The sequence below is a fragment of the Elephantulus edwardii genome, unplaced genomic scaffold, assembly GCF_000299155.1.
Source record: "Elephantulus edwardii isolate Elephantulus edwardi_28Jun2011 unplaced genomic scaffold, EleEdw1.0 scaffold00116, whole genome shotgun sequence".
NCBI classification, from domain to species: Eukaryota; Metazoa; Chordata; class Mammalia; order Macroscelidea; family Macroscelididae; genus Elephantulus; species Elephantulus edwardii.
Window position 1 is genome coordinate 7,760,220 of NW_006399866.1, and position 20,188 is coordinate 7,780,407.

General features: G+C 40.2%; 1 protein-coding gene across 3 annotated transcripts in view; it reads right to left on the minus strand.

Annotated features, from left to right (window-relative positions):
* The window catches only part of PBX3 (pre-B-cell leukemia homeobox 3), a 287,631-nt gene extending 278,466 nt beyond the window's left edge, over nt 1–9,165 (minus strand). The window contains exons 1-2 of one of the 3 annotated variants that reach the window (XM_006892551.1): nt 8,847–9,165; nt 7,807–7,880 (exon numbers count right to left, since the gene is read on the minus strand). In XM_006892551.1, the coding sequence (XP_006892613.1) occupies nt 7,807–7,880; nt 8,847–9,046 (274 nt within the window). In that variant the 5' untranslated portion in view covers nt 9,047–9,165. The remainder of the gene's footprint in view (nt 1–7,806; nt 7,881–8,846) is intronic. The other 2 variants (XM_006892553.1, XM_006892552.1) reach the window with 2 other exon arrangements.
* Nucleotides 9,166–20,188: the final 11,023 nt, after the last annotated feature.

Genomic DNA, 20,188 nt, shown 5'->3' on the forward strand with positions numbered 1-20,188 from the left:
GGATTTTCAGAGAGAATATCAAAGGTAAGGCTTAAATCACAAAGGTCAGCAAAATTAGCATCAAATATGAAACTCCATCTTCTATATGAAAATAAAATAATATGATAATACTACATATCAGATACATAGAAATGTAAGTTCTACAGGTTGTATTAAGGGCAAGATTTGATCACTGATTTTCATTTTACATTTTATGGATTCAAGTCAGAATCTTAATGCTAATTTAATAAAATCTCCTAAAGTCCAATTCAATAATTTTCTCCTTTCTTCTCTAGTGAATAAAATATTTTTGGGAAGTTTAATATAATGAAGACATTAGTGAACACACACACATGTACATAAAAAACAAAGTTTACACTTGTGAAAAAAAGACAACAGTAACAGTTTGATAGGCATGTTGTTGAAATTCTATTTTTTAAAAAAGGCTGGTACATCTTAGCACATGTTCACATACAGAGAATATATGAGAACTTCATATTGGGTGTTTCTAATTAGGTCAGTTAATATTTAGAAATAGACTTCAAAATTATATTTAAATAATCATATGGAGGACAGGAGTAATTTACCAATGTTCTAGAAGATTCTCTAGACCTTTCAATCAATTTTATTTATATGCAAAATCAAGAGAAACTTTAAAAAAAAAAACAACAAAGCTCCTCCTGATGTTAAAGCTCTCAATTTACTGACAGGCAAATGGCTTCATGCTGCCACTTAATCTCATTTCTTGCATAATGCCCTCTAATTAGCATATCAAAGTGAATTAATACTTCTAGGGCATTAGCAATGGGGAAATCTGCTCCAGGCTCACAATAGCAGTTAAGAGAGAGCCAAGAAATCCTCAAAAACACCACAAACCACTTTGCATTGCAAAAATGTTCAATTTATTTATCCTCACTCTCTAAACACTTTTACCTCACACTGTTTTACTACTGTTCACCAAACAAAATGATAATTGCCAAAGTTACCAGCATCTGTAATGCCTGTTTAGAATCTTAATTTAGATTATGTTGCAGATAATTTCTATATGCAACCATTTGTTCTACTATAAATGTTAATATAGAGGCAGTGGAAATGTTGACATTCACAATTAGTTAATTTGAATTTGAAATAAAATTTTATGGGATTTTAAAATTTATTAATTTTTCATGTAAATAGCCACCTGCTGGACTCGGATGTCCACGAAAAATGCTTTTAAGTCTGATGTATCATATAGAACAAAACAAAAATCATTTGCCATACCACATGCTGAATCTCCCAAACAATAGTTTAAACATTGAGTGGCATCATCAATATTAAAATGATTATATTGTATACCAATTCCTCACACAAAAAGTGTTACTGCTAAAAACATCTTGATCTTTATAAAGCATTTAAAAGAAAACAAAAAGCACAAAGCCTAACAATTATTTTTATCCATAATCGCTAGTTCTGATCAACTAACATTTTATAAAGTTAGCTCTCCTCTTTAAAAAAAGAGATATTTTTTTAAAAAGGGGATATTTCACCAATTTCATATATTTTGTCATACCAGTTTTTTGGGTTTTTTCCTAGGTACACACTCACAATTTAATGCCAAAGATAATGCAGTTACCACCAAAAAAACAAAAAAACGAACCACAAACATATTCTATGTAGTGACAATATCTATGAAAAGGAAAACAAAGATAGGATTCTGCTTGTTATTCTGCCTACAAAGGGAAAAATTAGAATCAAGTGTTAAAGACTAATGAAACATTCTAATATATTCTGTGTGTAAAGGAATAAAAAGATGGTATCTTTTTTCTAGTCCATTCAAGAAGTACATACTAATTTATTTGCTAGATATAATACTATGACCAAGGTCTTAGAGTAATTTATTTTGTTTGATTAACTTCTATAACTTTATAAAAATCTATGATAGCCAACTGTGGGAAAAGTGATCAAATTACACTAAATGAAATGTAAATTATTTGCTCTTTTCTTACTAAAGACTCAGATACCCTACTGAAGCAAATGCTTGAAAAGGTCAGCATGGGAGGGGAGCAGAAGCTTTGCTAGTCATACTACCTAAATCATGGGGATCACACTGATAAATGGCTAAAACATAAGCCTGTTGAGAAAACAAATAAAACATTATTCTCATAGTGTCAATATTTAAATAATAGGTATCTAAAGATGTTCCAATATTGAAATAATAAGTATGTACAGATATATGAATAAGAAGAAAACAGTCTCAATTCTTCTTTAACTTGATATATTGGTGAAGGTGTTAAGTATTTATTCTGAATAGCTACTTTATGATGCATTAAAAATACTGATGACTGATTTAGGGTATCTGTCATGAAATAAGGTTTCCATTCTTTACAGCTACTCTTCAGTTCATTTCATAACATAATTTCAGTAATAAATAAGTATCAAAACACAAATAATTCAACTAAGATTCAAATGCCTTGGAAGTAACATTTTATAAAATATATATGCAAAAGTAATTAAGAGTAAAACCATCACAGTAGGGAAAATGCATGCAGATTTGTTTTATGAAAGCCAATAAACCAACATACTCTTTGGAACAAATCAGGGCTTCCATCGCCACTGTATTAATATACTTCTGAATAAGAATAAAATTAGATTATTTTTTATAATCAGGTCACAGAGTAAAAGTCACAAATAAAAAATACAAAACTAGACAAGTTTGTTAAAAAATAAAGTCAAATAAAACTGAGGCATAAAATATTTGTACAGATCAAATTAGTATTGACAGGAGGGTTCAATATTTTTTTACTGGGGAAAAAAGAAAGAGAAAGGTTGTAAAACAGCCACACATTTTCATGCTACCATTAGCAAGATATCCAATACCATAAAGTTCTGAACTATTAGCAGTGATTCACCCACCTCAGATTTTCTAAGAATATAGTGCATGTATTATCTGATTACAAAGATGAGAAAGAAGGAAAGACGACATAAAAATAAGATTAAAAAATACCACTCTTTTACATCCTTTCTCAAAATCTCCTACAAAAGCTCTAAAACGTTATACAGATTTATAAAAATAAAACAAAAACTTTATTTTTAAAAATACTCTTAAACTATCTTGAGGAAAATACTGGGGGGTGGGGGAGTCAAAGACATTTTCCAGAATCACTGACTTTGTGTTTTCTCTCTTTAATCACTTTATATCTTCAATTTATATGAGCTATAATGGCTTTCTAAAATATACATGGCACTCATAACAGTAAAGGTGTATTAAAATTTGCTTCAAAATAATCCTGAGACGGTAAGAGTTACAGAGGGAAAAAAAAACTGTTCAAAGGTTGCAAAATGCTGAAGGAGGTAGTAAGGTAGGAAGACTCAAGTTTTCTCTCCTCTCTACATGTACTTATGTTTTAAGTTGCCAATAATAAAGTTGTTTGGGATTTGTTTTTTATTGTTCTTTAAAATTAAATAGTAATCTTATTAAATCATAAAAATTAATCATTTATAAAATTACATAATTGCTTTTATAACTTTGGAATAATAATTTTATTATAAATGTTTCAAGATCAACTTATAGAATGTAGGCAACATTTAGATTCCTAAAGAACAATTTTCACCCTTCTTAAATTTTCCATTGATTTGGGTTTTATACATTAAAATTTTTTTTCAATTATATGTCACTAAGTAAAATGTAACAAACTTTTACAATGAAGCAAAAAAGGAAGAGAACAGGAAGGTACAGAAAAATAAGATTCCAACGAGTTTCTAAGCCTCTAGGGTCAAAATTTAACAGAGGTGTTCACTAAAAATAGTGTCCTTTCCCTTTAACAAGTACACTTTTAGCTATAAAACAGAATCTCTAATTTCATGAATGGTTAACTGACTCTGAAAACCCACTGGAGGGTCAGCCATGGTTCGGTTCCAACTGTACAGTATACAGTATACAACAATAATTTCATATCACATACTAAAATGCAAATAAAACTAACTTTTAAGGTATATTCCTGATCTAGTTTAGAAATCTAAAATTCTTATGACAATTTCTAGGGAGGATGCTTTTAAAAGTAAAACATTTTTGATAGTCATTTCCATCTTTTCTTTAAACTTAAAAAATACTTCAACCAGACCAACCTGCCAAGCAGGCCTTTCTCTTCCCCTGCGGACACCTCCTGCAGTAGAGAAGTTCATTAAGTTTTATGATCTTCCCAAGTCAGTCCTGCTTATAAGCCTCACAAAGGCCACAAATCTGGCAAACCATCATGTATGCCATTAGACATTACTAGTAAATGAACTCTATTTAGGGTTTGTGGGGGCAATAAATCAGAGTTTGGTTGGCAACTATCAACATAAGAATATTTTAACCTACAGTTCAAAAAGGGAAAGGTGCTGATTTTGTTGTTGTTATTATTAAAATGCACAATATTCTTTCACAATAATGATTTAAATTCTAGGCTAACATCCTGGACTTGCCAAAAAACTTTAAAATCATTTCTTCGTCAGAAAAGTTGTTTCTTCACTGAAATTCTCATAATTAAGGAATTTGATAATTATGTAAGGATGGAATACTTGACACTTCAAAGAGAAAGTACTTCAATAATCAGAATTAATATAGCAAAAATATGCAAGAAAATACACCAAAGAATTTTGAAGCTGAACAGATCTCACTTAATCGCATCAGGGATATTTAATAAGCGACAGATGACAAAACAAGGTCAGAAAAAAACATTATGTCAGTGATTACTTATTTAGCTTCAAATTAACAAATATCTCGATTTTTTAAATCTTAAAACTTTGTAATTAATGTCAAAATACATATATATGTATCACAAGTCAACAACAAGATACATTTATGACCAAAGAGAAAAAGATGGTAAATTTTACAAAAAGAATGTATTTTCTAGGGAGGAAAAAAAGCAAGCATCTTACAGTGAAAGTATACTTTCCCTACCTTTGAACAAGAAAATAATATAATTATGGTAGATTATCCATTTATCTGTCGGAAGAGAAAAATACTTTCTCACATTTGAGGGGGGAAGAAGGAAGAGATGTTTTACCAACTAAATTCCTTGTGTCATCAGAACTGGCAGTGTTCACTGATCAGAAATCTCAAAATTTACTGGTAGGTCCACAGATACAGAAAATTTTATTTAAAAAAATTACTTTGTCTTATTTTAACAGAAGCAGCACAACTGAAATTACATTATCCACTGAGATGACAGTTACCCCACTCATCAACCCCTACCTCTCCATTATGGAGAACAGAGTCATCACATAACTAACATTCCTGATCTCTATCACAGATGCCTAGTAAACTTTCTCTACAAAGAATTAATTTTGGGGTATCACATTAATAGGTTAAACAAAATAAGCTAAAGAAAAGACATGATACAATATACACACATTCTACAATATTTATTTTTTAAGTTCATGCTATTTCAAAAGCGTAATTCTAATAGCAAATGAGGAGGTAGGTCTTGTAATTTACTGCCTCACTTTCTTTGCTTTGGTAACACTGATGTCCACATAGCTGTTTTATTTCAAATCAAGGATTCTGAGTCGGTCGGTGACCCTACTTCCTTCCAAGACTAATTTTGAGGGGTGAGGTAAAGCTGTGGGAGAAAGGAGGGGAGAGAAAGAGCTTTACCTCCATCAATCATTCAATACTTAAATCCTGTCTGTCCCTCTTCAGCTTAGAGAACGTTGGCAGGAAGATGCCTCTGCCCAGACAAGTTGCCTTTACTCTTTGTGGGCAGCTGGCTTTTTAAAAAAGAGATAACGTACAAACTTGGATACGCTGGCCAAAGCACAAAAAGAGGATCTAATTTACAAGTTATTATTGAGAGCCTCAGACACAATTTTCAAAACATAAAATTTTCCTTTGTCAGCTACTTCTTGCTTCTTAAATAACAATAGCTATACCAAAGCCTCTCTCTGCCAGTAATCCAGACTCTGAAAGGACTTGTTTCTTTTTTGTAGCTCACCTTTGACATGTGGTTGACTATACTTTCCATTCAGAATGATGTAACCAAGTCCTGTGCAAATAAGCAACTAGAGGACTTATGCTTCCTAATTGAACTCTGGCGGCTGCTAAATATCTAAACAAGAAAAGCAGTTTGCTGGGTTTGGTTCTCAAGCTGCCTAGGCCAAACTTTAGAAGAGAAAAAAGAAAAACAAATACAAATCATGACAAGGGAGCAAGAGGAGGCTCAATGCTCTCTTGCTGCTACTATAATGCTATGTAAAGTTGAATCAATCTTAATATTCATAACATAGTCAATACCCCAGTGCTTAACTGTCAGCAGAAACTCAAGTGGAGTCCTGATAGCAAGAAAACCCTTGGACATTAAGCAACATAATTTACAGAGAATTATGCACATTTAAGCTTCTAAACTAAGAATCCTCAAGCTTTAATACTTGATGTCTTATTTTATAGTCAGGCAAAAATTATCTACTCTTTTAAATCATAACACTTTCTAAAGATAACGAAAAGTCAACATGAAATAAAATTAATTTAAAATGTCTGTGGTTTTTAAAATGTCAAATACATTTCAAAAGAATTATTCAGCCTTAAGAAACAATGCACACTGTATTAATAAAAAGCAGGAAAAGTACTCTTTAGGTTCCCTTAATATTTGCTATTATGGCTGTAGCATATAATTTAATAGATTGCAATGCCCATCATTTTTTCTTGATTATTGTAAAGATCAGAATAGTATCACAGAATCTAAATTTTGTTTTTAAAGAAGTGCAACTCACCTATCAATCTAACAATTACATGTGGTATGCTATTAAAAAAAGAAGCCCAATTTCAATATAGTCTCATTTTAAATAGCACCACTTGGATAACTGCTATATATCCTGCACTTGAACTTTTTCTTTGGCTAAACTTTAAAAATGGCAACTTTTAATACCATATCACACACTCTCTCTCTTTCTCTCTCAAACACACACAGAGAAAGTAAAAGCAAATCTTCATGTGCTTATTTGTTATATAATATCAAACACATATTAAAGCATTTAAATTAATCTCTACTTTCACCACTATCTCTATCACCTCAAGATTAAATGTCTTCAGATTACGAAAGTCTAAAGACAAAGTTAAATTTCAAAGCTGCCAAGAATTTGTCCCAAGTATGTACTTATGGATTTTCATTCCAGCATTTCTGCAAAACCTGTTTTCTCATATATTCAATCTTGTATATTTCAAAAATTGCTACATTGGCACCTGCAGACTTTTTTCTATTGTATATTAAAAATATGTACACAAAAACAGTAACTTCAAGCATAAAATTTAAGTAAATTATAAAAGAGGTAATACAATGCATGTGCCTAGATACCACATTATCCTTTTCATTTCTTAGAAGTATTCTTTCCTCCTAACACATGAATTCAAACATACTATGGGGATCTGTTCAATGGCATCTACTTTGATTGTAGAGCTGATGCTTAAAACGAAGTAAAACAAAGTTTGGATGATGCTTCGGTAAAGAACTAGGTCCCAGGATCCTGGTTCCCCGTTGTTCCTTTTAAAAACTGACAGGCAAACAAGGTAAAAGGAGCGGGAGAGGGCTGCTGGTGCGCCTCCCCGCCTGGAGCCTGGGCCGGCCACCTTGGGTCAGCGAGCGGGACGCACCTTCATTTCATTTTACACCAGAAGCGGAATTAAGAAACAGACTCCAGGTTTTTTTGCAGGTTTTGTCTAGAGGGGTTTTACTCAAGATCAGGAGGTGGGGAAGAGAGAATGATCAAAGATGGCGGTGCCCAAAAGCAGCAGCTCTCAACTGGAGAGTGGAAGGAGTAGCTCCAACCTCACCTCTGGGGTCTCCAGGCCCACTGCGGGACGCAGCGTCTTACCTGTTTTCTCTTTGATCTCACACAGGACGCTGAAGAGCGCAGGTTTCATTCTGTGACAGTTCAGGGCATGTTTCCTAAAAAAATTGAAAAAACACAAATAGCAAAACACAAAGGTATTAGCATCACCTATGGAATAATATGGCGCCTTCCTTTAAGTTAAGCCCCCGGTTTAAAACCAGCCCTATTTTGGAAGGCTCTCTGGAACGACGGAAAGTCAACCGAAACTGAAGTTGACTAGTTAGCGACAGCTGAAGAGCTCCAGTGAAAGCTCCAGCCAGAACCTAACGCGCGACCAATCGGCCCCGCCAGCCATCGGCCTCAGCGCTCCGGGGGCGCGAACCCGCGCGCCCAGGCTCGCTACGGGGACAGCCACGGCGCTGGGCCCAAGGGTGGGAACAGGCGCCGACGGGACCCCGCTTCCATCCGTACCGCGAGGAGCTGGCATCGCACCGACCTGCCAGCCCGGTGCGGACACAGTGAACGGATGACAGCTCCAAAGTTTTAGGAGCCGCCCCCTACCCCCCGTGCCCCGAGAACTTGGCCGCGGGGCACCCAGACCCGGCCGGGAGCCGCCCACCGCCCCGCGCCCGAGCTGAGGTGCCGGCCCGCACCGGGAGGTCGCCCCGAGGGCAAGTGAAGCTCCCGCGCCGGGACTCCGGGCTCGGGGACAAAGTTGCACTTCGCTCAAGTGCGGAGCGGCCCTTCCGAGGGCGGTGAGCACCGGGGTGCAGGCGGGAGGTTTAAATCCCTGGGAGGGGGGCGGGCTGCTAACGGGGCCGGACAGGGTGAGAAAGTGCATCCGAAAACGTGCGCGGCACCAAGTCCGTCCCAAAGCTCGAGAGCAACTTTCCCGATTGCTGCCTGCGCGGACGGGCGAGGACAAGTGCTCCCCAGACCATGGCTGGAGGCCGGTATTTGGAGAAAGTTCTCCGCCTGGGGAGGTGAAGCCTCTGCCCTGGGGCGCCACCCCGGGCCCCGACTCGGCCGCGGGCCCAGCTCCCGCACACACACAAAAGATGCTTTAATGAGACGACACCAACTTTGCTTGCGCCTCATCCAGGCTCTGGTCGGTGATGGTCATGATCTGGTGAAGGATGTCGCCGATGTCCTGCTTCCTGCCGTCTCCGTCCGCCCCTTCGTGACCATGCGGGGGAGGCGGCAGGGCCATGCCCCCCTGCACCGAGTGCCCGGCCAGGTTCACCCCGGCCAGAGTCTGCAGCATCCTGGATTGATCGTCCATCCCGCCGCGCGCGGGCGGGAGCGGGCGGCGGCGGCGGCGGCTGAGGAGAAGGCTGAGGCGGCGGCAGCGGCGGTGGCGGCGACGAGGGAGAAGAAAGAAGGGGAGGGGGAGGGGGAGGCGGCCGCGCGCTCCCCGCCCGCACAGGGAGGGGGCGGCCCGGCCGGCGGGGCCCGAGGCTGAGGCGGCGCGGACCGGCGCCCGACTCTGGCTTCCGCCGCCGCCGAGGCTGGAGAAAAGCGGCAAGCGGAAGCGCCGGGCTCCGCGGCAGTGGCGGAGGCGGAGGCAGCGGCGTCCGCTGCCCTCACGCGGCCGCCGCGCCGCCTCCTCGCCACCGCACACCCCGCCGGGCGGCCCCGCACAACTTGCTCCTCAGTGCCGGCCGAGTTGCCGGGACGCCCGCCGCCCCCTGCGCCAGCCTCCGCACTCCTCTCCCTCAGCTACTGCCGCCGCCGCCGCCGCCGTCTCCGCCACCTCGGCCGAGCGGGATCCAAGCCCCGGCGGCCCCGGGGGAGGGAGCGGCGGCGGCAGGCAGCGGCAGAGAAGGCCAGCGGGCGGGCTGATTGGGAGCGAAGGGGGCGGAGGAGGAAAGTTTGGGAGCAAGCGAGCCGGCGCAGCGGGGGTGCGAAACCCGATGGAAGGCCCTAGCGGGCTGCGGGCCGGGCGAGCAGCAGATTGATGAGGCGGGAGAAGGCGCCGCCGCCACAGCCGGAGCCGCGCACACAGGCAGCAGCAGCCGCGGACCGGGCTCGAAGGCCGCTTGGCAGTGGGATTGACAGGCTGCCAGTGCCACTCACTCACTGCGGCCCCGGCGCTCAGGGAGGAGGGGCGGGGGTGAGCAAGAAGGGCGGGGGATCGCGCCGGCACGCCCCGCCTCCGGGGGCGGTGCGCGCACTCATTGGACCTTGTGCCTCCCGCCGCTGCTACTGGCACCGCCCCCATAATTCGGCCCGCCCCCTCTGGCCACAGATCTCTAGGACTGAAAGGTGTACCGTGGGATCTTAACTCTCGCCTGATCCTTGACCTCGTGCGTCAAAAGCTTCTGCCCTCAAACGTTGTGCCCACACTCTGGCTCCAGCTCCTTAATGTTATCGGTCTTAAGTGTGAGGGAATAGTTTGTGGAATATGGAGAGACTCGCTCCAAAGTCAACTGTGTGCATACCCGCTGTCCCTATGGGCTTCACGCCTCGGACAGCTCCTGCTATACACTTTCCCGCTTTTACTGTCAAGAGGTGGTACCCTCAGAGTACCCAGCGCTTGTCCGGGCCAATCGCCTTCAGCTTGAAGCAGAATGGGGCGGGACCAAAGAAGAAGAGCGCTGTCCCAATTGGAGTGTTCGAAATCTCATGGGCAGAGGCGGAGAAGCAGCGGATGGCGGCCCGCCCCTTCCGCGATCACCATAGTAACCGAGAGGGCGCTGCTCAGAGTTGGCACGCTTGGGACTCGCACGGTGTTTCTAAGGGACACCAATTAGAAGGAGTGCTTGTCCCAGGACGGCATGAAGTGTGAGCCGAGTAAATCTGCTATACTCTCTTCCTTGAAGAGACCTTGTGAAGGGCAGAATGTCCGGAAGAAGGGAAAGACCTTGAAGTTCAGGGCTAATTTTCAAGGCCTACAACTCTTAAATAAAACAGTCTGTTAACACTTAGTAATTCAAGGACTACTCCTTTGGCAGCGTTTGCTTTTAGCTGCCTCCAGATGTACGGATGCTGAGAAAATAAATTTTAAAAAAAAGCCGACTAAATTTAAGGCACGTTTCTTAAATAATAGACTGTATTTCTTTTTGCAACTTTCATCATCAAAAATCATCGAATATTGGCCACTCGGCCATAAATTGTCATACCTTTTAGACATCTTAGTCCACTGTACTCTTTGTTCAAGTGACTAAAGACTTCACATTGTTTTAGGACCTGGACTTTTTAGCTCTGCGGACACTTGAGCTTGCTCTTAACCGAATTTCAAAACAAGGGGCTTCAGTACCTGCTTTCTGCATTTTAAAGGAATGGGTCCCACCCGAGATGGATTTTTTGTTAGGTTGTCCTGAAAAGTCTTTTCTCCATTCTCAAACTCAATAAACTGTCTTATCTGAAACCAAAAATAGGGATATGTGGATATGAAAGATGGCTGTTACTCTGCAGGGTTTAATGTCGGACAAGCAGTTATTTAAATACCAGATGGATTCTTGGAATGAAGCAGGCAACTCAGTTCCAGGTTCTTTCCCTCATATGTTGTGTGTACTTTTAAATACTCCCCACTGCAAAGCTAATAGCTAACCTTACAGTTAGGGAAGCTAAAACCCTTACAATCTGCACAGCTGCTGAGAAGGGAGTTCCAAACAATTCACTCGGCTTACAGTACCTTCCTCAGAAGATAGTCCTTGCGTTCATTAATATTCTCTTCTCTTTTATACCTCATTTATATATCAAGTTGATAATTCTACTTTCAAGTCTCCTATAATGGGTTATTTATAGTCATAAATGATTGGGTTTTCTCTTTATTTTTAACTTGCTTTTTAAAGTTGTTATCAATTCCTTACTCATTTTTGCATAAAGGGGCAAAAGCAAGCAACAACTCTTCATAATTAGCCAACAATGAAGGTATAAACCCACAGAATTCTATATGAAAAATGCTTTAAATTCTCAGATTCCTTTCAGCTCAAAAATTCAATAGTCCTGTGACTCACTATCAGACCTCCTCTTCTGCCCTCCTTTTAGGCTCATAATCTTGCCTAATCAGTCATGAGGATGAGGCTAATTAGCAATAGGGATTTATGGTTATTTCTAGCCCACTCAAAACAATGAGTTATGTAAGCAAACCAACATATATAAAATTGTAAATAAAATTAAAGAAACATTTAAGCAAATAAAGGCAATTGGGAACTATAGGCTATGTAAACAAACGAACATAAAAACATAAATTAGAATTAAGAAAACAGTTAAGCAAATGCTAGCAATTAGGAATAAAGCAACTTGTTAAATGTCTAACACCCACAGCCATATTATGTTACACACCTCTGTACTCATGGTCATTCAGTGATGTGGAAACTTGATGCCATAATTCTGCATTAACTGGATTAGATTGACCTTCTGCTAGGGAGACTTCTCTTTTTGTTATTATCAATATGAGTTGCAGTAAAAGCCAGAGGGTCGAAGCAAGGATTCCCTCACAGGCTCATTGATTTAAAGCATAAATTCTTTTAGATTGGTGTCCAATCACCAATAAACAGTGTCAACTAATTACAGATCTTCCAAGATGTCTAAAGCACTTGCCAGTTTCTAATGTGGGATACTGCCTGGGCTCTGCTCACCAATCTAAGCTACACAATTAGTGCCTTTGCCTTTTAATAAAATAGAACCTCACCAAACATTTGGATCAGTCATTGCTATATCTAAGGCAGTGGGTATTATAAATTCAAAGAAATTGTCGTTTACACTCATATAGTATTTACAGTGATAAAGTGGTGGCACCCAAGTCAGGGTTTCCTCATATCCATATATTTCCATGGATTTATATTAATATTACCATCTGTCATCACTGTTGGTGATCTCAGTAAATATCATTATCCAGCACTTACTTGAGGTAGAACAATGTGACTTATATTTTCCTTATTTCATCTTGCTTCTGTCTCATAACAAAGTTAGCTAAATAGGATCATTATTATACAAAGAGCAGAACCAGAGACAGTAAGGAATTTATACAACAGCAGGTTGGTAGGTACTACAACTCAAATTCAAATCTTGATCTATATGGCTACAAAATCAATCTTCTCAGACACTTGGGTAAAAATGATTTCTTTAAATTACTATGTAAAAGAGATTTCCAGTGTTGATGTTGTCAGTTTGAAGACTAAGGTGCGCCTGATTCAAGCCATGGTCTTTTCAATGATTCATTTGCTATGTATCTGAGAGCTAGACCATGAATAAGGAGGGCAAAAGAAAAATTAATGCCTTTTGGTGTTGAAGAAGAGTATTGACTCTCCCATTGACTGTCAAAAGATTAAACAGATATATCCTAAAAAAAGTACAACTAGAGTAATACTTTGAAGCAAAGTTGGCCAAGCTTCATCTTTCATATACTTTGGACACACAGCTAGAAGAGGCTATCCCTTGGAAAGAGGTAATTCAGCAAATTTCCTTGGAAATTCATATACTTTGGACATACAGCTAGAAGAGGCTATTCCTTGGAAAAGTGGAGATTCAGCGAAAGGAGAAAGACTCTTTTAATGAAATAGATTGACATAGCAACTGTAGCTGTAGGTTCAAATATGTCAGAGATGATGAAGATGGCACAGGATAGAACAGAGTTCAGGTTTCTTGTTTATAGGAACATTATGAGTTGTACTCAAGTCAATGACCTCTAACAACAACAGTTCTTAGAACTCAAGCATATTAGATCAGAGATCATGAAGGTGGCGCAGGACAGGCCAAAGTTCAGATCAGTAGTACATAGGGTCACTATGATTTGTAATCTACTCAATTGCACCTAAAAACTGCAACATGTCCTTAGAGAGTTTCACTGCTAACCAAAAGGCAGAGATTCTTTGATGGTTCTGATCTACCAGTCTTTCCTCAAAAGAAAGATGAGCAACCTCCTTTCCTGCGATTGATAGCCTGGCAAAAACCAATAGGGAGCTCTGGTGACCTAGTGACTAGTTAAGAAGTTGTGCTGCCAATCCAAAGGCACTCAGTTCAAATCCAGCAGTTGTGCAACAGATGAAAGCTGAACAGACTTCTCTTTTGCAATTTACAGCTTCTATAAAGCCACTGGAATGTCAGCTATGAGTTGCTTCTGATTCCTTGGCTCATAACAGCAGCAACAACATGAAAGCCTGCTGGAAGGGACATCATGCTTGGTAGGGTGGAGAGACAGCGCAGGAGGGGAAGACCCTCTATGAGGTGGATTGATTCAGTGACTGGGGTAATCGGGATGGGTAATGGGGTAATCGGGTGTCAGAGGAAATATGATTGGCACAGGATAGAGCAGGATTTAGGGCTGTTGTTCATAGGGTCACTATGAGTCGCAAACAACTCGATGGCACATAACAACAACAATCTAATCTGTGCTTGCTAAAAGTGAAGAGGACTTGAAGCATTTACTGCAGATGAAGGTCTGGATTACATCTTCACACAAAGAAAATAAAACACCTCACAATGTGGCCAGTGAGAATTATTGTGGTAAATGGAGAAGAGATTGAACTTGGCAAGTACTTCCTTTTACTTGGATCCTCAATCAAAACCCAAGGAAGCAACAGTAATGAAATCAAACAATGTATTGCCCTGAAATCTGCTGCCGATGGCCTCTTTAAAGCACTATTGACCAAGGTTGTCAGTTTAAAGGCTAAGGTGCCCCTAACCTAAGCCATGGTATTTGAATTGAAAGTTGGATAACGAATGAGGATGTTTAAAGGAGAGTCGATGTCTGTAAATTGTGCTATTGGTGAAAAATACTAAATATATCATGGACTGCCAACAGATCGAAGAAATCCGTCTTGGATGATGTTTAGTCAGAATGTTCCTTAGAAGCAAGGATAGTGACATGGTCTCATATACTTTGGACATAATATGAGGAGGGGCTAGTTTTTGGGAAAGGATATCATGCTTAGGAAAGTAGAGAGTCAGCCAAGGAGAGGAAGACCTCTAGTGGGATGGCTTGAGCAAGTGACTGGAACAACGGGCATAAGCACGGAAGAGATTATGAGAATGGTGCAGGATGGGGCAGAGTTTCCTTCTGTTGTGCACAGTTGCTTCAAGTCAAAGCCAACTCAATAGCACCTGACAATAATAGATATTGTGATCTTATGCCTTTCTGCATTCTCAGCCCCAGAAGCAAGACACTAGATCCAGTATACACTCAAAGGGAAAAGATTACTTAAAGTATGATTATCAAGAGATGAGGATCATCTAACTTGGACACTACCTAACAAACCACCTAAAACTAATTTTCAAACCCAAATTAAATCATGGCATGATCCTTGCCCTCGCTCTCCCACTTACATCCCATGGAGTCTACTACTTTATATCTCCCCGCTTCCCCGCCTCTTTGTTCATGTTGTTCCCTCTAGCTGGACTGTATGTTCTAAGATTACCTATCTTAAATAATTCTAAGTGCACTGATTAATCTTTATGCAGAACAGATTATCCAGGAGGTTGGGCTATATGAGGAGAAATATGGCATCAAGATTGGAGGGAGAATCATCAACAATCTGTGTTATGCAGATGACACAACCCTTCTGGCTGAAACTGAGGAGGACCTGAAGCACTTGCTGTAGAAGGTCAGGGACTGCAGTCTTCAGTATGGATTGAGGCTCAATATCAAGAAAACAAAGATTCTCACCACTGGGCCGCTTGGCAGCATCATAGTGGATGATGAAGAGATTGAGATTGTTCACAGTTATGGTTTGCTTGGCTCCATGGTCAACAACTCTTGGCACCAGCAGCCAGGAAATTAAAAGACGTATTGCGATGGGAAAGTCTGTGGTTAGAGACCTCTCTAAAAGTGCCGAAGTGCAATGATGTCAGTCTGGAGACTAAGGTGCGCCTGATACATGCCAAAGTCTTTGCAATCACTTGCTGTGCATCAGCGAGCTGGACAATGACTAGGGATGATAGAAAGAGAATTGATGCTTTTAAGCTGTGGTGTTGGAGAAGAATACTGAATATACCATGGACTGCTAAGAAAATGTTTGTCCTGAAAAGTGTTAAGCCAGTCTGCTTCTTGGACGCAAGGATTCTGAAGTTTTGTCTGACATACTTTGGACATGTTGCAAGGAGGGACCAGTCCTTGGAGAAGGACATCATGCTTGGGAGTGTGAAGGGACAGCACAGGAGAGGAAGACCCTTGATGAGATGGACTGATTCAGTGACTGGGGTAATGGGGGTAGGTGTGTAGAGACAGTGAGATTGGCACAGGATATGGCAGCGTTTAGGGCTGTTCTATATAGGGTCGCTATGAGTCTCAGGTGACTCAACAGCGCACAACAGCAACAACATATAATTTCATGCCAAAACAAAAAAGTTTGTAAGACAAGTAAAATTAACCTTATTTTAGAGATTATTTAGAAAGTAATATCTACTAGCTTTTAGTTAGGGAGCTCTGGTGAACTAGTGGATTGTGCTGCCAACCCAAAGTCAAGTGTTTAAATCCACAAGTGGCTCCACAGGAGAAAGATGGACAGCCTCCTCCTGTTCAGTTTACACTCTCTGAAAACTCACTTAGGGTCAGCTACGAATTTGTTCCTTCTCAATGGTACATAATAACAGTGACAACAAGTATTTCCTTACCAATCATTTGCCAAAGATCACAGAGTTCCACAAGAGGAAGAAATAAAAGCAACTCTGAGCTGATTGTGTTTTCCAGCAGCCAGGAAATCAAGAGACAAATTGCATTGAGAAAGCTGGCTATCAGGGACCTCTCCAGAGTACTGAAGAGCAATGGTGTCAGTCTGGAGACTAAGGTGCACCTCATCCAGGCCACAATCTTCACAATTGTTTGCTATGCATCAGAGAGCTGGACAATGACTAGGGATGATAGAAAGAGAATCGATGCCTTTGAGCTGTGGTGATGGAGGAGAGTGTTGAATATGTCATGGAATGCTAGGAGAACAAAGTGGTTCATCCTGGAGAAGGTGAGCCAGGCTGCTCATTGGAGGCAAGAATTCTGAAGGTTCATCTTACAAAGTATTTTGGACACGTTACAAGGGGGGTCGTTCTTTGGACAAGAACATCATGCTTGGGAGGTTGGAAGGACAACACAGAAGAAGACCCTCAATTAAATGGATTGATTCAGTCATTGGGGTAATGAGGGTAGGTGTATCAGAGACAATAAGATTGGCACAGGATAGAGCAGGGTTTCGGGCTCTTGTGCATAAGGTTGCTATGAGTTGCAAATGACTCGATGGCACATAACAACTTCTGGCACATTCCAGAAGTGGATGGTCAGGTCTGCTTCTTAGTTTGACTCAGCCTGGAAGCTCCTTTGATTAATACACTAAGCGTAAACCTACTGGTATCTGTAATAACAGAGGCATGGCTTCCTCTGTTATCAGTATCACAACAACATGCATATTACCCCAATACAGCAAACTGACAGACAGGTACAATGCCTATAAGAGCAAGCTATAAGCAAGTAAGCATGCACATGCACCAAGTATTTAAAAAAGCAAAATCACAACAACACACTTTACCCTAGTCCAGAAAACTGACAAACAAGTACTGTACCCATAAGAGCAAACTATAAAACAAGAAAGTATCCTTCAATATAAGTTCCATCTCAACATCAAGAAAACAAAAAGTCTCCCCACTGAACCAATAGGGAGCACCATGATAGACAAATGAAAATTTGAAGTGTCAATTATTTAATTTTATTTAAATCAATAACCAATACCCATGATATTAACAGTTAAAAAGTAAAAAGACATATTGTGTCCAAAAAAAATCTGCTGTCATGGACCTCTCCAACGTACTAAAAAAAGTATATTCGTTTAAAGACTAAGGTGTGTCTGATTCGAGCCATGATATTTTCAATTGCTTCTTAACCATCTGAAAGTTGGATAATGAATAAGGATGACAAAAGAATTGATGTCTCTGAACTGTAATGATGGAGAAGAGTGCTGAAATCCCATGGACTCTCAAAAGAGCAAACAAATCTGTCTTAGGGGAAGTGCTTCAAGATTACTTTGAACGTGGTGCCAGAAAAGGCCAGTGCTTGGAAAAGACATCATGCTGGGAAAGGTGGAGAGTCAGAAGGAAGAGAAAGACTCAACAAGATGAACCGACACAGTGACTGTTCCAATGTACTTGAACATGTGGAAGATCGTGAAGATGGAATAGGGCTAAGGTAAGGTTTTGATCTGTTGTCATAGGGTCACTAAGAATCCTAGTCAACTAGATGGCACTTAACAGCAACAATAACAAAACTGACCTTCCAGAAGGTTTTTGAGAGTCTGTAAATAACATGGGAGGAAGTTGCCCATCTTTCTTCCATGAAGCCCTTGCGCTGCTGGTGGATTAGAAGCAGCAGAGAAAATCTGCCTTTGAGTTAGTGGCATAACTTTATGGACTACTCTATCATAGCCCCCTGAAACAAATTGATACAGTTTTCCCCTGCAGAGTGACTGTTCTTGCTATTGTTGAGTACCGTCGAGTTGAAACTGACCCATAGCTGACCCTCCAGAGCGTTTTCAGAGACAGTAAATTGCATGGTGGGAAATTGCCCATCTTTCTTCCTCAGAGCAGCTAGTAGATTAGAATCATATAACTCTGGGTTGGAAGCACAATTCCTTGTCACTAAGAAGGGAGTTCAAAGTGTTGACCTTCCAGTGGCCAGTTAAATGCTTAACCACTGCACTAACAAGACAGCACATGTGAAGAGTATGGTCACGATGAGTTGTAGTTGACTCAAAGGCACCTAACTACAAACAACACCCAGGTATTTAGTTTGTGCCAAACTCTGTGCTAATGGTTTCTCATGTTCAAGCTAATTAAATATTCACAAAATCCTATGAGATGGGCATTAACCTCGATTATCTTTGTTAAAAAAACCTGTGACTTAGAGATGCCAAATAACTTGACAAAGTTGCAGGGCTAAATGACTGGGATTTAGAACAGATCATTTGATTCAGTGTCTATGTGATTAACCTCATGCTACACTGCATCAAGAAAGGTTACATACTTGTCCAGGGTCGTGTCCTCACTAAGTGACAGAATGACGCTTAAGTTCCAGTGTGGACTTGAAAATTTCCACCATGTACATTGTCTACCAACTTAAGCGGCACCTATGGAATTATCTTCTAGGCATAAAATGTAACAAGAACTCCCTATTTGAGCCCTCCCTATCACCAGGGTTCTTATGTATACCATTTAATATAACCCAAAAAAGCCTCAGACTAATTGTCTGATGATCCTGATTCATGATGACACCACATGTACCAAGTAGAACTGCACTTCATAGAGTTTTAGTGGCTGTGACCTTTTGGAAGCATGTCAGCACTTTCTTCCAAAGTGCCTATGAGAGGATTTAAATGGTCAAATTTTGTGTTAATAGTTGAGTTCTTGAGTATTTGCACCACCCCGACACTCCATCTTTTAAGATGTTGCTACTTAATGCCATTAAGTTGATGCTACTCTCAGTGATGCTATGAGTACAAACAATAGATCACAATTTTGCTCTATTCTGTGCCATCTTCACAGTCTCTGACATGCTTGAGTCCAATCTCTGGCATGTTTCAGTCATTGTGTTCATTCATCTTGTTGAGGTCTTGCTTTCTTTTGCTGACCTTTCTTGTATTATCTCTTTTTCCAAAGACTGGCCTCTCCTGACAACATGCTGAAAGTCTGTGAGATGAAATTTCACCATTCTTACCTCCAAGGAATATCCTGGTGGCACTTTGTTCAAGACAGGTTTGTTTGTTCTTTCGACAATTCACAAGATATTCATTACTCTTCATAACAGCACAATTCAAAGGCTTCAATTCAACTTTGGTATTCTTATTTATTGTCCAATCTTCAGTTGCTGAGGAAACAATTGAAAATACCATAAGTTAGATCAGATGCTCCTTAGTCTTTAAACAGATACTGTTGCTCCTTAGCACTTTGGAGAGGTGTTTGACAGCAGATTTTCCCAATGCAATACATCTTGAGATTTCTTGACTGCTTGTACCATGGATGTTGACTGTGAATTCAAGTAAAATGAAGTAATTGACAACTTTAATCTTTCTCCATCTATCAGGATGTTGCCTATTGGTCCAGTTGTGAGGATTTTTATGTTCTTGATGTTGAGATGTAATCCATATTATAATGTATGGGAGTAATCAATTTTGATATTGTTTCTAGGAATGTGTTCTAAATATTCTGCTCATTGACAAAAGTCTTTATTTAAATAATTAACTACATTTGAAGCAATTCTTAGTACTGATGTTTAGAAAATATTGGTTAAATAAATGAATAAATAGGATATCAACAAAATTGCTATCTTGAAACAAAGGAAACTGCTTTTACTTGAAACAAACTAAACACTTAAGAAAAAATCCAAATAGCTGTTCAACTGTGTGCCTAGAGAGATTTTTTTTTAGCTGATACATAAATCCAGACTTTCATTTCTTAAAAAACAAGTGGTCCCACAGTATATTTCTTTTTCTCTCACCAGCTT